Genomic DNA, 16879 nt, shown 5'->3' on the forward strand with positions numbered 1-16879 from the left:
TATATATGAGAACAGTTTGAAAATAGACCATTCATTGACAGTGCGCCTTATAGTCAGGTGCGCCTTATAGTCCAGAAAATACTGTACATAAAAAGCAATGGAAAATGACCAAGTGACATACCATTAACTGTCCAAGTAACAAGGATGAGAACGTTATTAATTTCCTCCAACATTTAGGCATTTATTTAAAACGTTTAGCTTACATAAACTATAATAACAGCAACATATAACAAAAAAGGTCCTTTCTGTAAACAATCAGACATTGCATTTGTTATGATGACATTAACTTATGGCTCAAGAGCAGCATCTTAATATTGCCCTTTGGTTCAGTTAAGCGTCATTCCCACTGGGCACAATAACTATAAAGATAACTATATATTTCACCATTGTATTATCTTCTTTTTCCCCTGCTTTTTTATAGTTGGTGTGAACACTGCCAACCACTTGACGATTTTAAAACTATATTTGCAGTGTGGTTGCTATTGGCAACATATAGTGATGCTATCCGGGTTGGGCTGCAACCACACTTTCAAATTGCAAGAAGTGTGAATGGTTCTTTACGCAGATTTGATTACAATTCATCCATTATCAGTAGTCCTGAATAAATCAGATAATACCTTAATTTTGTGAATTTTAAAAGCTTGCACAAATGAGCTGATGCGATTCACTTTTCTCTCTGCTTGTGGACAGGCACTGGTGGCTCAGGTGGCACTTGCAGCACTGGTGGCTCAGGTGGCACTGGCGGCAGTGGCGGCACTAGGGGCGCTGGCAGCACTGGCAGCACTGGTGGCACTCGCAGCACTGGCAACAACAACAAAGGTGTGAGTGAGTGGTGAGACAGAGAGAGAGAGAGAGAGAGAGAGAGAGAGAGAGATTGAGAGAGAGAATGTTGCGTTTTCATGATAATTAATCATTCATGTTACTAATTATGTTCAGATTCAGATTCAGATTTCTTTATTAAGAATTGTGTAATACACATAGGAATTTGCTTTGGCATACTACATTTTTAGTCACCACAGCAGCCATGGGCGGCACTATCTTATTACTATTACTATCTACCTATCTACACCCCCACCCGTGCACTTAGATCAGGCAACACAGGGATGCTGACAGAACCCTCGCTAAAAACCCCAGGGCAAAAATCCACTCGTCCGAGACAGTTTGCCCTCCAGGCCCCCAAGCTGTGGAATAAACTCCCTGTCGCACTTAGAACAACGGACTCACTCGCTAGCTTTCGCCGTGGACTGAAGACTCACCTTTTCAGACTCCACCAAAACCCTTAGCACTACTGGAAATCAATGTCCATACATGAAGCTAGTTAGCATTTGTTTTTTAGGTTTTTTAGAAACCTTTTTTATTATTTTATTTTTCTTTACAGGTTATACTGTTTTTCTAGATAGATATTCATTTGCATTTGTTATATTGATGTTGATGTACTGACATTTGTATATTATTGTGATATTTGATCTGCTTATTGTAAGTCGCTTTGGATTAAAAGCGTCTGCTTGCTAAATGCCTAAACTGTAAACTGTAACATTATGCACTAAAAGTGGTTCTTTTGCTCTTTTGTTCTTCGGAACCTCCATTGACAATGATAAATAACTAACTGTATTGATGAAATAATCTCTCTCTCTCTCTCTCTCTCTCTCTCTCTCTCTCTCTCTCTCTCTCTCTCTCTCTCTCTCTCTCTCTCTCTCTCTCTCTCTGTATTTTCAGGAAAGTGATGAGGAATCAATTGACAATCACATCAATGGATTTGTCTCTATTCAACATATTTGATATATTTCCTTAGAATAAATTGACAAACTCATAAATAAAGTGTGTTACTCATGATGATAAATGAGTCTGTCTGGCTACATGGGACACATCATTTAATCCCTACAAACTAAAGTACGCTATGAAACAGTTGACACTGACAGCTAACAAACAGTGTTTATTCCTATCTTATTAAGATTTACAGAGTTGTAGTATATAGTATACAGAAATAGATACTGACTATTATAGTGCACATAGATATATCTATGTATCTACTGTATCAGAGATCACCATGCTAGAAACACGTGAAGAGATGAACTTAGCAGTGTGTACAAATGGTAGTAGGCCTAAATAGGTTAATCTGAAGAAAACATGCAGACGTGACATTCAGTAATTGGGTCTTATGATCAAAATAACAACATTAGAATTGGTGTGTAATAAGAAAATCGAACGTTTTCCATGGACAAGAGTGCATGGAGCTCTCCTTGTTTGTTAGTCCCTAAACCTGACAATACTTTTGTACAGACTATATCGAAAGGTTAATTCTGTAACCAAACCTACTGTAACTCGTTTACAATTCCTAGGATGGAGGACTGCATAGACAGAGTGGGGTCTGCCAAATTTGTCACAAAGTTGGATTTATTAAAAGGGTATTGGCAAGTTCCATTAACACCACAGGTCTCTGAAATATCCGGCTTTGTGACATGTGGCAATTTTCTCAAATATACATGGTCTGACTCTGACTAAACACATGGGTCTCTCATTTTCAGCAGCCTCCTTAACCTTAAACCTCGCCAAGGGTGAGTTTGAAAAGGGTATGGTAACCTAAGGGTAAGCATGTTGGGCAGGGGACGGACAGACGTCTCCTCCCACAGCCGTCCCCGCCCCGTTCTGCACTTTGCAGTAAGGGATACTTGGAGGCAGGGGCAGGTGAGACTGGTGGCCGAGCGCGCACGTGTAAACAATGAACAATGTTGTGCTTTCATAATCATTAATCATTCAGGTTACTCATTATTGTTATTACTATATAAGGTATTGTTGTTTATTCCTAGCATTTTAAGTTTCACAGACTTACAGAGTTGTATAGTATATAGTATATAGAAATATATACTGTATTATAGACACACAAATATGTCTCTATGTATCTGACAGTGGTTGAGTTAGGATTTTAAACTAGCCTGACCAGGGTGCTTGTGGTGGAATTTTGCCATGGATATAGAAAATATGGGTACAATAATGTTACCAGAAAGAGATAGCTTTGAATGACCATAACAAGTATGCAACTCTGAGGCTATATGAGTCCATTTGGTTCCATTTGTAGACTCTCTGAGAGTTAGCTAAAACAGTAAATAAAACACATCAAACATTTGAGAACCACTATAGAACTACTAGTTGGACTCCTAATACGCCATAGTAAATATAAGTGGCATACAGATTCTGAAGAAAACCTGGATACTTGACACTCAGTAATTGGGTCCTTATGATAAAAATAACAACACTATAATGGTGTGTAAAAAGATAATCTTTGCCATGGACAAATGGTGTCTGTGTATATGGACACATATGAACATATAATCATTTTAATCCCATGATTGCGTGATTGACATTCATGAATCGAGTCTAACTATCATATAGAACAATAAATCATAAATGTGTTTGAAAAGGAGCAGGAGGAATGCTTATAATATCCTATCCGCCTCTTAACAGTATTATATGAACACACACAATAAAAATAAGAATAATAAAAAAATAAGAATATATTAAAAAGAAAAAAAGAAAAAAATGTCCAAACTGACATTGCCCAGTACCGCTGACAATGTTCTGTGCGTCTGTGCGTCACCCTCTGTGTGACACATCCGGTGCTAATTTCCTATTGCCAAATATTGAACTTCCCAATGCATTTTCTTCATACTTTAAAATACAACCTTCATACTTTAAAAATTCGATGCTTGCGTGCATGCTTGTGATTCTTTCTTAATTTATAAATTTACTTTAATTTGTAGTTTGTAGTAAATATTTAACTTTAAGCACCCAATGCATTGTCAATGCCAATGGCCATTATAAGGTGAAAAAAAGGTTTTGTTGAAAATGACATGTTACATGCAAGTTACTTCTGTAGATCATTACAAAAAGTTAACCAATTAAGCCCTATTTTAGCCTACCTCACATTTGAAAATAGCCGATCTACAAGGTCAAAATATGTTGCGCTGTGATGCATTGTGAGCTTGTAAATCAAACAAATTTAGAAAAAAATCTGAATTGGGACATTTTTCATGATAAGAGATTTCAGATTTGGTACGGTACCAATACTTCTATTCTTTTCCTAAAGTAAACATTTCCACAGTAACATTTAACAAACATTCCCCCTAAATCTAAGACTTTCACGAATACAAAAATATATAATGATTTTTCTAATTATTTGATTAATTAATTACTAAATAAAAGAATGAATGAATAAATAAAAGAACATTCCAATAAATTCCATAAATGAGAAAACACATGTTTAAGTGGTAGTGAATATAACCGATCTACAAGCTCACAACGTGGCGCGAAACGATACGTTGTGCGCTTGTTGATCTGCTGTCTTTACTAGTTTGGATCCGGGGTAAAAGTCTAATCTCTCTTTTGGGTCTCAAGCTAAAAAGTTTGGAACCACTGGTTTATGGTATGCAGGGAGATCAACACAAGACATACCAATATAAATAAGGACATACTTCTCTCTAAAGCTCAGAAATGGGAAGTAACTGTTGAAGTAACCGTTGTGTTGCAACTCCTTGCAACACAACAGCCAACTTGGGGATAATGGTTGCAAGATTTGCATTGGTGTGGACCGTCCTTTAAGCTTGAGACGTGACTGTTCCGCTGGACCTCTCTTCCATGAAAGTATTTTGGATTTTTGAAACAAAAGAACTTGACAAATTCTGCTTGACATCTCTGCCCATGAATGCATAGAGGAACGGGTTCATGCAACTACTTGCGCTTACCACAGTCGCGATTAGAGCTGCTACAGTCAGATTTTGAGTCCCTTGTAAAATTATGACGTGGTATGGAAGCCAAAAGATGACAAATGTGACTATCAGGGCAGTCATGACTTTCAAGGGCTTTGTGGATGCGAACATGGCGAATTTCTTCTGTATCCTTAAGATGATAACAGTATAGCACACAGTGATGATTATCAGTGGAAATACAAAGCCTAGAACAAACCGAAAGACATTTAACAAGTGCACTTCGGGTGGGCCTAGCAATTCAAAATTGTTGTGGCACTGATTATCTGTGACATCACGAACCACCAAGGAAGGAATGCTCAGCAGCATAGAAAAGAGCCAGGCAGCAACAACTGCAACGGCAGCCTTTCTCTGTGTACGATTGTTTTGGGCCCACACTGCACACACAACAGTCACACAACGGTCAACACTGATAATCACCATTAGAAAGATGCTGCTGAACATGTTTAGGAACAAAACAAAGGAGGTGAACTTGCACATGAAAAGTCCAAAAGGCCAAGATCCTCCTGACGCCCACAGAGTGATGTTGAAGGGGATAGTTGCGCAGAAGATGAAGTCGGAGAGGGCCAGGCTGAGGTACCACGTCGTGTTGACCGTCTTCTTCTTCATCTTGTAGGCAACGACCCAGATGACCACGCCATTACCCACAATCCCCAGCAGGAAGATGATAACATTTATCACAACCAGGGTGACACACCCTGCTGCGCATGTTGTTGGTGTAGTTGTTTTAATGACAAATGTGTCATTTAAATTATCATAATCCACGTAGTCATCAGCGATGGTCATCAGCGATGGCACAGATGTCATGGTAGGTAACGGTGATGACGCTGATGTAATGCTGCACTGCTGTAGAAAAGGAAATGCAATATGTTCAAGAAAAGTGCATTTGTGTCACACAACAAGCATGTATTCATATCAGACGCACATTTTGGGCTGCAGCTTTTACCCTATCTAATTTATCACTGTAGATTTAGGGGACTTCTTATTTATTATTTCTATCATGTATTGAGTATTTGACTCAAAATTTTGTCTAATTGCCACCTATGCGTTGAAAATTAGACAAAAATATACATATAAAATAAAGAGACAAAGAAAACTGTACTGTAAGGATGTGATTCTTTTAAGTGTAAAAAGTGAAACAAAACAAAAACAAACAAAAAATAAAATGGAAATATTTACCTTTAAAGTGCAATCAAGGGTATAGGAGAATAGCAGTGAAAGAGGACACCAACACCACCTCTTCAGAACAGCTCTGGGTATGCAGTAGTAAATGAAGATGATGACACTTATATAGAGACTCTAGACTATATTCTACTTCTCCAAATTGCAAGGATCATTTCGAATTTGTTTCCTTTTGCAACTCATGTCACATCACGTGACGTCATGTGTGACATAGAAGTAAATTGCACAATCCTTAGGGCATACATGGGCACCTGGCGGCCCCCACCTTCACTAAATGCGGCCCGCAGGTTAATACTGGAATACTGATAAATTATTGATTTCAGCTGTCCAAACATAACTTGCTTTAATTCCTTCAGTCTATATAGTATAGTAGTAGTATTAAAATGTATATATTTCTTTTATGTCCAATGTATTTGTATTTAAGTTTATAAAGTTAACATGAGTATATAACTAAATGTGTTTGAAATTAAATCAAAATGTTACATTTCAGGATTCCAATTAAAAAAATAACAAAATAGTTATTCAGGATTCCAATTCAAAAGAAGCAAAAATAGCCGATCTACAAGCTCAAAACGCATCACAGCGCAATCGTTTTGAGCTTGTAGATCTGCTATTTTTGCTTCTTTTGTATGAGATACACTAGAATGACAAAGTAGAACGTCTATATGCAATGTGGCCCTCTGGAGTGGAAATATAGTGGCCCTCTCCGTCATCAAAGTTGCCCACCCCTGCCTTAGGGCCACAGACAGACATGTTATTTATCAGGGGTGTAACGATACATTGTAATAGCGATTCGACACACATCACGATACATGCATGGTTGACGATACAATACATGGACGATATTGGTTCATTCATGGCGATACGATACGATTGACCGATTTAAAATCAATATACGGCAGTAACTATTTAGCAAAGAAATTAAATCTGTGTGAAAAGTGTGCATATTGCAGGTTTTTAAGGGAAACATGTTATTATTATGGACATAAATAAGTAAACACAGTGATTATCTGGCAAATACATGGACATTGTATTTGAACACATAATGGACAAACCCACACCTTGACATGAACACAGTGATTACACACATTTATCGATAGACCAGTGTAGCTATATGGAAAGGTAAAGTAATTATTATTAAGTAGGTAGTATCGATACAATCAATGTATTTGAACTGCCTATTTGATGCTATACAAAGTCAAACAATACGATTCGATTTTAGCAGTTTTCATTTCGATATACTTCGTTTTTTTAAATTAAAAAAGATGTTTCGATCTCAAGGTTATTATAGTAAACGAAAACTAACTAAAAAACGAAAACTAGAATGGAAAAACATTTCAGTTAACTGAAATAAAAATACAAACTAAGCTTTTTAAAAAAACGAAAACTAACTGAAACGGTATTGTGTGTTTACAAAACTAACTAAAATAAACTAAAATTATAGAGAAAATCTCCTTAGTTTTCGTCTTTTGTCTTTTGTGGAAATAAAAAAACACCAGTTGGTGAGGTCAAAGAGAGAAGTTGTATGTCTCAACATTCCTGCCACTCTCAACAATATGATGTTTTGTTGATTTTCTTTATTAACTGGGGACCCCCTGGAACCACCTCAAGGACCCCTAGAGTTCCCCAGGCCCTACCTTGTAAACCGGAGCATACATATTTTGCTAAATGCCTGTTGCCATTGGTTACGGTTTTAACTGTGTCAGCTGACCACATGTACTTCTTAAGAATAAAAGTATGTTTGTTACTTCCTCAATTCTCACATATTACTGTACATTCTGTGGTAAACTGTCTATTACACACACACACACACACACACACACACACACACACACACACACACACACACACACACACACACACACACACACACACACACACACAGGGGTGGTGGCCGAAGCAAGTGTCAAATTGTATTTGAGGAAGTGAAACTTCCTAATTCTGTTCAGATCACAAACAATTTCTGCCAGATATGCAAATTCAGTGACCAAGACATGGTCAGTGGAATGAGCTTAATAATGCATTAAAGGACCAGGTCACCTCTGGGACAACCAGATCTTATTTTATTGTTGTGTGGGACACGATCAACACAATCCTGAGTTATTTTTTGTGTTCAATCTGTGTTTTTAGATATTTTAGTATTTCAGCCGATTTCAGTATGCTACAACTGGTCATATGATGCAAAATGCATCATATGACCAGTTGTAGCATGCTGAAATACCAGTAAGACTCCCTAATCGGGAGATAAGCGACCGTAGGTCACTTATCTCCACAAATAGGGCAAAAAAATTGTTTTTCCAAAATCTTCCTGATCCATGTTGATGACATGAGTGTAGACATACTGTGTAGTGATTTCGTGATTTTAGGGCAAAATCTGTAGGAGCAGTGTCCAAAAATGTGTTTTTAAAAATCGGCCTGAAGGTGGCGCTATATGGGACAGATTCGTGTTGATGGGATGAGTGTAGACATACTGTGTAGCAATTTGCGTGATTTTAGGGCCAAAACTGTAGGAGCAGTGGCCAAAAATGTGTTCGGCCTGAAGGTGGCGCTAGAAGAGGGCCATGTGAGAAATGAGGGGTGGGGTCTCCGCGTTGCCTTGGCGGACGAATAGGTACCGGCCCCGGCTCTCCCGGACGCTCCTAGCCCGAGTTACGGCATTTTATGTGAGCTGCAGTGGAGGGGGTCCTCCACTGGGGGCGCCACCACTTTTGCATCCGTTCTGGAGCACCAGGAGTCGGTGGTCCCCGGGAATTCCCCGTGAGCAGCCCCGTTGGGGTGGTCATTTGGTCATTTTTGCACATTTGGTCATTTTTTACATCTGGGGGTCCCCCAGGGAACTGGGGGTCCCTGGAGCTCCGGGGGTCCTTGGAGGTTGTAGTTTGCCAGGCAAGGAGCGTGTGTGCAAAATTTGGCATGGATCGGGGCAACGGTTGCGGAGATATGAGCAGGGCAAGAGCGTGACGTGTGAGGTGTGACAGACAGACGGACTTACACTTTGTGGAGGTTTTGATAGTAAGTGCGACCTGACGGTCGCAATAAGATCTGGTTGTCCCAGAGGTGACCTGGTCCTTTAAGAAGAAAAGTATGTTTGTTACTTCCTCAATTCTCACATATTACTGTACATTCTGTGGTAAACTGTCTATTCCACACACACACACACACACACACACACACACACACACACACACACACACACACACACACACACACAGACACACAGACACACAGACACAGGCCTGTAGAGCCATGCCGAAAAGGAGGAAGACGCACTGCTGGTTTGAGAGTGTATAAAACAATACCGGTAGGTTCATTTACAACACAAATTAACTCAAACATACCAAGGAATGGAATGGAGTGTGTTAATCAGTGGAATCAGTAGTGTCAGCAAGGTATGGATGTGTGGTATGTGATGTTGAATGAATGATGCAAATAAAGACAAACTAAATGACTTGAACTGGACTCATTTAAAAGGGAGGGCATGGGAACATTGGCCAGGTGCTCCCAATCCGAAACTGATTGGAGCCCCAATGCCCAGCCTTCAGGACCTGTGGGAGTACCCACACAGATGCAGACAGACAGATAGACAGACATACAGATGGACAGACAGACAGACAGACATACGGACGGACGGACAGACAGACAGACAGACAGACAGACAGACAGACAGACAGACAGACAGACAGACAGACAGACAGACAGACAGACAGACATACGGACGGACGGACGGACGGACGGACGGACGGACATACATACAGACAGACAGACAGACAGACAGACAGACAGACAGACATGGGAACATTCAAAGACACACACAGGCCAAAAGGGCTGTGACAGCGATGATAGGTTCCATTAAGGGCATTTCTTATTGGTTAGTGGGTGGCATGCGTCCATGTTAGAGCGGTTGCCAGTCTAAAATGAGATTAGCCAAATGTAAAATGTGTTCCTCGACAGCATGCTATATTTTCAACAGGAGTGTGTAGCCTAAAGGGTTTTGATGGATTTATTGAAAATATTATTAACAGTTTGCAGGAACGGCAAGAAGGCAGGAGGCAGAGAAAATGTCAGCTCTATTCGTCAATGTTAGGTTCAGAGAATAACTGAGGTGAGCCACCAGCTCAACAGGTCCGTCTCTACTGAGCGCAAAGAAAAACAGTTGTCCACATACAGTACTGCCTCATGCATTGCCGTACTTGCTGTGGTAAACATCACCAGAGCATCAAAGACCAGAGCATAAGCCGAATCTATCAATCTATCGATCAATCAATCATTCAATCAAATACAGTACACCCGTACACAACAGGCCCCTCGGCCTGAGACTGCGTCAGTTATGTGAACCCCAACAAAAATTGAATTAAAGGAATGATCCTGGACACACCAGTTGAATTGAATTGGAGGTGTATTTGTCTCATTAGTAACAACAGCAGCAGTGGTGAGTAAAGGGAACATGGATCAGACACTTTCGGGTAAACCTCAAATCATTTGACTAGAAACCGATATTTCAACCGTGTGAACCATTTGACCTTGTGAACCGTACACTATAAAGTGCTGTCCTCAGTATTTTATTTGTCTCGTCAGCAACAACTGCTCAGCGATGGTGAAGAAAGGATGGAAACCTCTAACCATTGGTCTAGGAACTGATTACTGAAATGTACCGTACAACTGGATGCTTGTATCAGTAGGCTAGTAACAATGAACTGAAATATCAGCCATAATACCTGAACGGTATTTTATTTGTCTCATCAGCAACGTCTGCATAGCCATGATGAAGAAATGACAGATGGAAAGACACGTTCGGGCAAACCTCAAGTCATTTGATTAGGAAATGAAAAATATCGACCGTGTGAACCTGAACTGTACGTTAGCGACAACTGCACAGCGATGGTGAAGAAAGGATGGAAAGACACTTTCTGATGAAAGCTCTACTGGAGCTTTCATCAGTATTTTAACAAAACCATCATGTTTGCATATGATAATTTGATGTGCATGACACTTCCTAATTTATCCTGTCTTTATTTTAATGGTTAAACTATTTACTTATTTTGTCAATTATTATTTTAATTAATAGTGTGGATTGAACTTGTGGGGACACATAGACTTCCATTCATTTTTATGCAAGTCCTGTGGCCTTACCCTAAACCTAACCCCTAACCCTAACTCTAACCCTAACTCTAACCCTAACCCGTACCTGTAAACTAACCCCAAAAGTTGTGGGGTCCGGACTGTGGACCCCACATGTCACCCACTGACCCCACATGTCACCACCACAACTCCTTTTGGACCCCACATGTTATACCTTGGGAGGCCACACACACGCACGCACGCACGCACGCACACGCACACACACACACACACACACACACACACACACACACACACACACACACACACACACACACACACACACACACAATGTGATGATGATGTCAGAATATTGACACACTGATTTTATTTAGTTTTTATTTATTTATTATGAAACAGGCTACATCTTACTATACTGTAAATGCGCACATCTCTTTCTGCAAGTAGTTCACATCAAGAACCGTCTGTCCGACCGACTTCAAACTGAAATCCAACCACTAGTAGGTGGAGCAATATGGAACCGTTCTCCCAACACACTTTTTTCTCACTCACCTACACGCCTATCATAGATAACTATAAAAGCAGAGCAGCTGTACACTTTGCATCTCACAACCTGAACTCTAGAACTTTGACTTCACATCTCAGGACAAACACCCAAACTGCAGGTAAGTGAGAGGGGACGATTGACATTAATGGACACACCACGGTGGATTCAAACCCACCACCTTGGTGGGCAGATATGTTACCACTGCGCCACTGAGTGCCAATGCCATGTGATTAACATTATTTACACATTTAAATGTGATTATCTCTTCTCTCTTCCTGTTTGTCATTCTGCAGGAGACATGTCTCAACAAGGTGAGTTCCATCAATCTACAATGTAGGCAGCCTTGTACAGTGTGCGTGTGTGATAGTGTCTGCAGTATTTTTGCAGTACAAAAATGTATACCACCAAGTGCAACAGTGCGCAAACATGAGCTTTACCAGAATGGCTTAATTATACTTTTGATGTCTTTATAGCATCCCATATACACCTGGTGTTGTTTTGTGTACACCAGAAGGAGGTCCTGATTTTTGAAGTATACAGTACTGTGTTTTTGATTTATGTGGACCAGGCTTTCCAAGAACAATATTCAACCTACCAACTGCTACTTGGAATTATAACAGAATGTGGGTATATGAGGGGGCACGGTGGCGCAGTCAGTAGTGCTGTCGCCTCACAGCTAGAAGGTCCTGGGTTCGATTCCTGCCGGGGGACGCTGTGGGTGCTGGGGGCGTGTTCTCTCCTCCGCGTCATCAGCGCCCACACCCTAGGTGGGGTTGGCAAAAGGGCCTTTCTGTGTGGAGTTTGCATGTTGTCCCCGTGTCTCCTAGGGCTGATACCCTCACAAAAACGTGCAGTAATCCTGGTCTCTATAATGCCTCCCCCTGGCTAGCCGGGGCGCCTGATGGAGGGGAATGGAACTGGTTGGAATAACGTGTTCCTTCCACGCGCTACGTCCAACCGGGGAAGCTCCCCCCTGTCAGGTGATAAGAAGCGGCCTGCTCACTCCTCATGCACTGAAGGAAGCATGAGCTCAGTTCGGGGCCCTCCCCAGGTTGGCAGAGGGAGAGCAGAGCCCAGGATTACAGCTTAGGCAATTGGCACTGGGTTACAAAAATCGTGGGATAAAAATTTAGAAAAAAAAAAAAAGAATGTGGGTATAGATTAGACTCTGCATACTCACATTTGAAAGGAAAAGGGTTAATTGTACAGTATTAGTGATATATACACCTCAATCACCCCAAAGAACCATGAAGAACCAAATTGTATGCATGTGTGCGTGACACCTTGGGGGTGATAATGTCTTGAAGACAACAATGTAGTTCACTATATGATCTTAACAAAGGTTAATGTAATGAGGGAATTGTTTTAAAAAGTGAATCAATCAATGAATACTGTAATTTTGTTTCTCTAACACAGTTGTTTCTAATACAAAATGTGTGATTCTCTTTTCTCTCTGCCGGTGAAAGGTAACATTAACCAAGGTAACACCTTCACTGGTTCTGGAAACGTTAATGTGGGCGGTAATGCTAGCAATGTGAGGGGCGGTGAGTTCTAATATTTATATTGGAGGCGAGTCTGTCTGTCTGTTGTGTCTGTCTACACACACACACACGCATGCACGCACACAAGCTTCAGGTCAATATTCACTGTGTAATACATATACATAAAAAGCAATGGAAAATGACCAAGTGACATACCGGTACCATTAACTGTCAAAGTAACAAGGATGAGAACGTTATTAATTTCCTCCAACATTTAGGCATTTATTTAAAACGTTTAGCTTACATAAACTATAATAACAGCAACATATAACAAAAAAGGTCCTTTCTGTAAACAATCAGACATTGCATTTGTTATGATGACATTAACTTATGGCTCAAGAGCAGCATCTTAATATTGCCCATTGGTTCAGTTAAGCGTCATTCCCACTGGGCACAATAACTATAAAGATAACTATATATTTCACCATTGTATTTTCTTCTTTTTCCCCTGCTTTTTTATAGTTGGTGTGAACACTGCCAACCACTTGACGATTTTAAAACTATATTTGCAGTGTGGTTGCTATTGGCAACATATAGTGATGCTATCCGGGTTGGACTGCAACCACACTTTCAAATTGCAAGAAGTGTGAATGGTTCTTTACGCAGATTTGATTACAATTCATCCATTATCAGTAGTCCTGAATAAATCAGATAATACCTTAATTTTGTGAAATTTAAAAGCTTGCACAAATGAGCTGATGCGATTCACTTTTCTCTCTGCTTGTGGACAGGCACTGGTGGCTCAGGTGGCACTTGCAGCACTGGTGGCTCAGGTGGCACTGGCGGCAGTGGCGGCACTAGGGGCGCTGGCAGCACTGGCAGCACTGGTGGCACTCGCAGCACTGGCAACAACAACAAAGGTGTGAGTGAGTGGTGAGACAGAGAGAGAGAGAGAGAGAGAGAGAGAGAGAGAGAGAGAGAGAGAGAATGTTGCGTTTTCATGATAATTAATCATTCATGTTACTAATTATGTTATTACTATTATTAACAGTATGCACTAAAAGTGGTTCTTTTGCTCTTTTGTTCTTCAGAACCTCTTTTGATAATGATAAATAACTAACTGTATCGATGAAATAATCTCTCTCTCTCTCTCTCTCTCTCTCTCTCTCTCTCTCTCTGTATTTTCAGGAAAGTGATGAGGAATCAATTGACAGTCACAGCAATGGATTTGTCTCTATTCAACATATTTGATATATTTCCTTTGAATAAATTGACAAACTCATAAATAAAGTGTGTTATTCATGATGTTAAATCATCTGGCTACATGGGACACATCATTTAATCCCTACAAACTAAAGTACGCTATGAAACAGTTGACACTGACAGGCAGGCCTAGACTTTCGTCTTTTTATGGGCAAGGCCACTTGGCCTTTGGTGTTGTCCATTTTTTGATGGCACAAAGGCCAAATGCCAGGGCAGGAAGGCCATCAAATAAAACAAAGTTTAGTCCATTGAAATAATGAATTGAATTGAATTTAAGGGTTAAACTTACTGCATTGGTTTAAAGATGAGGTCTTAAAAAAATGTATATATCAGTTTAGTTTAGTTCAATATGACTAAACCTGCAGCCGTGCCCTATACCTGTACATGCATACACACACAATCAAGGACCGTGCACACATACCTCATAGCTGAGTCAACCTGATCAATTGACAACCAGCTGGATTGGAAGTGACTGTTCAATGGTGTTGCATATATTTGTACAAAGGACAATTTTAAGTAATTTAACTGAATGAGTTTAAATATGTATATGTGGGTTCATTGTCACTGAAGTTATGTGTTGGTCACCTGTCTCTCCTCTGCAGTGCTGGTAATCCTGTTGATTGGAATGGGCCAAGCACTGTAGAGGAGGAGGGGTGTCTGTTCTGGTTATTTTGTGTTCATTTATTGTTTATGTTTGGCGCCTGAAATGTTAATGGAAGTATATTTATTGAAAATGAGTTAAAGAAGCACAGGTAATTGTAAATCAACTCATGGGCCGTGGTTTGCCTTGTTTGAGCTAATTGATTCAATTATTACTTGGGTGCTTGGTTTGCCCCACCTGTTTAAGAGCAGGCATGCTGCAGGTGAGGAAAGTTCAGTATGTCTTGAGGCTTGTAAGAGACAGCATCAGGGGAGAGCTGCTAGGGGCCTCATGGAGGCATAGCCTGAGTGCAGTATCTCAAGTTCCTGTTTTGTTGTTTTTCTTAAGTTTAGTTTCAAGTGTTAATTAGTTCTGTTCCCTAATTTTGGATCGTCTACTTTTGGCCAGTCTTTATTTTTGTTTGAACTGTCGCCGGCTTTCACTGTCTGTCTTTGGGGAGGTAAATAAAATACCAACAAAATGTACAAATGGACCTGTCTGCTTTGTGGAGCCTCGAACCGTCGACCAGCCTTTCCACAAAACCCTTCTTTCCTTTTTTCACTATTTTGAAAAACATTTTTGAATATTTCAAATAGCTGATCTCACAACATGCCGATGTACAGGGGTCATCACCATGTCAGCTTGTGATGGACATTTTGATAAATATTTTATTTTTGTCACGGACATACAAAATAACTGTCCAATAATTTTACAAAAGAACATATATACTGTATCATATTTGGCTAAATGTTTGAAATGTCAGTTCCTTTGTTTATTTCTTTTTCTCAGTTCTCTGTCTGCTGGAAATGTCTCGTCAAATGATGTGTGGTTTGTCCGCAAGTTCTCTTTCTTCACCATCTTGCTGATGAGACAAATACAGTTCCATGCATGGTACACAAATACATAAGGTTTCACTTCCTTCTAGCAGTCAAGTGATTTGTGGTTTCTCAGAAAGAGTCTTTCCAAGTTCCCTTTCTTCACTAGGCCTATCACGGCATAGTTTTTGCAATTCATTGACCCATCAACAAATATTGTTTTATTCTTTTGTCTTTTGCCAAACTCATTCTACTGATGTCTTGTCTCATTAGTTGTGGTTGAAAGATAGTAGTAGCTTAATAAACAGGTAACAGTCCAGTAAAATTGATATGCTGCCAGGGTATTATATGATGATGAAAAAGACAGTGCGTAAGTGGTGTGATGTAAGGTATACCTACCTAACCCTAGCAAACATTACTTCTCTCTCTGTCTTGTCTTGTCTTGCATTGCATCCTCACCTGATGCAATCATGTAGCCAACACAACATATTAATCATCCTGACACTTATCATCATCCAACATAATTAAAACAAATTCTTTATTATTATTATTGTTATTGAATATTTAGGATAGATTATGTACACATGATAACCAAAATACTAAATGTGCCACGGACAGGGACAAGTCTTGCCACAGACACATTTGTCCGTGTACAGACATGTTGTTGACCCCTGACCCCTACATGTTGATGACCCCTGACCCCTACATGTTGATGACCCCTGACCCCTACATGTTGTTGACCCCTGACCCCTACATGTTGATGACCCCTGACCCCTACATGTTGTTGACCCCTGACCCCTACATGTTGATGACCCCTGACCCCTACATGTTGATGACCCCTGACCCCTGCCGATGTAGATCGGCTATTTGAAGTATTTTAAAATGTTTTCCAAAATATAAATAAAGGCAAAGAAGTTTATAGGGATAGTGTAGTTGGAGTAAGGCCACCGTGGCCTCAAGTCATGCCATTGGTTTGAGGGGCACAAGGCCAAACTGAGGGGCAACGACGGCCATGGCCTTCATGGCCTCCCTGAAATTCCTGCCCTGCTGACAGGTAACAAACAGTGTTTATTCCTATCTTATCAAGATTTACAGAGTTGTAGTATATAAAT

The 16879-nt window shown here is 40.2% G+C and overlaps 1 protein-coding gene across 1 annotated transcript; it reads right to left on the bottom strand.

The window, feature by feature from the left end:
* Positions 1-2580: 2580 nt before the first annotated feature.
* On the bottom strand, positions 2581-6000 carry LOC308292913 (chemerin-like receptor 1; the record flags this gene model as incomplete). The annotated part of the gene is made up of 3 exons (XM_080735337.1): positions 5940-6000; positions 4797-5606; positions 2581-2691 (listed from the first exon to the last, which is right to left on the bottom strand). Exons 2-3 carry the CDS (start codon positions 5565-5567, stop codon positions 2581-2583), a joined length of 882 nt encoding a protein of 293 aa, XP_080591463.1. The 5' UTR covers positions 5568-5606; positions 5940-6000.
* Between the last annotated feature and the right edge of the window lie 10879 nt (positions 6001-16879).

This window comes from Nannobrachium achirus (genome assembly GCF_963921795.1).
Source record: "Nannobrachium achirus genome assembly, chromosome: 10".
Classification (NCBI taxonomy): domain Eukaryota; kingdom Metazoa; phylum Chordata; class Actinopteri; order Myctophiformes; family Myctophidae; genus Nannobrachium; species Nannobrachium achirus.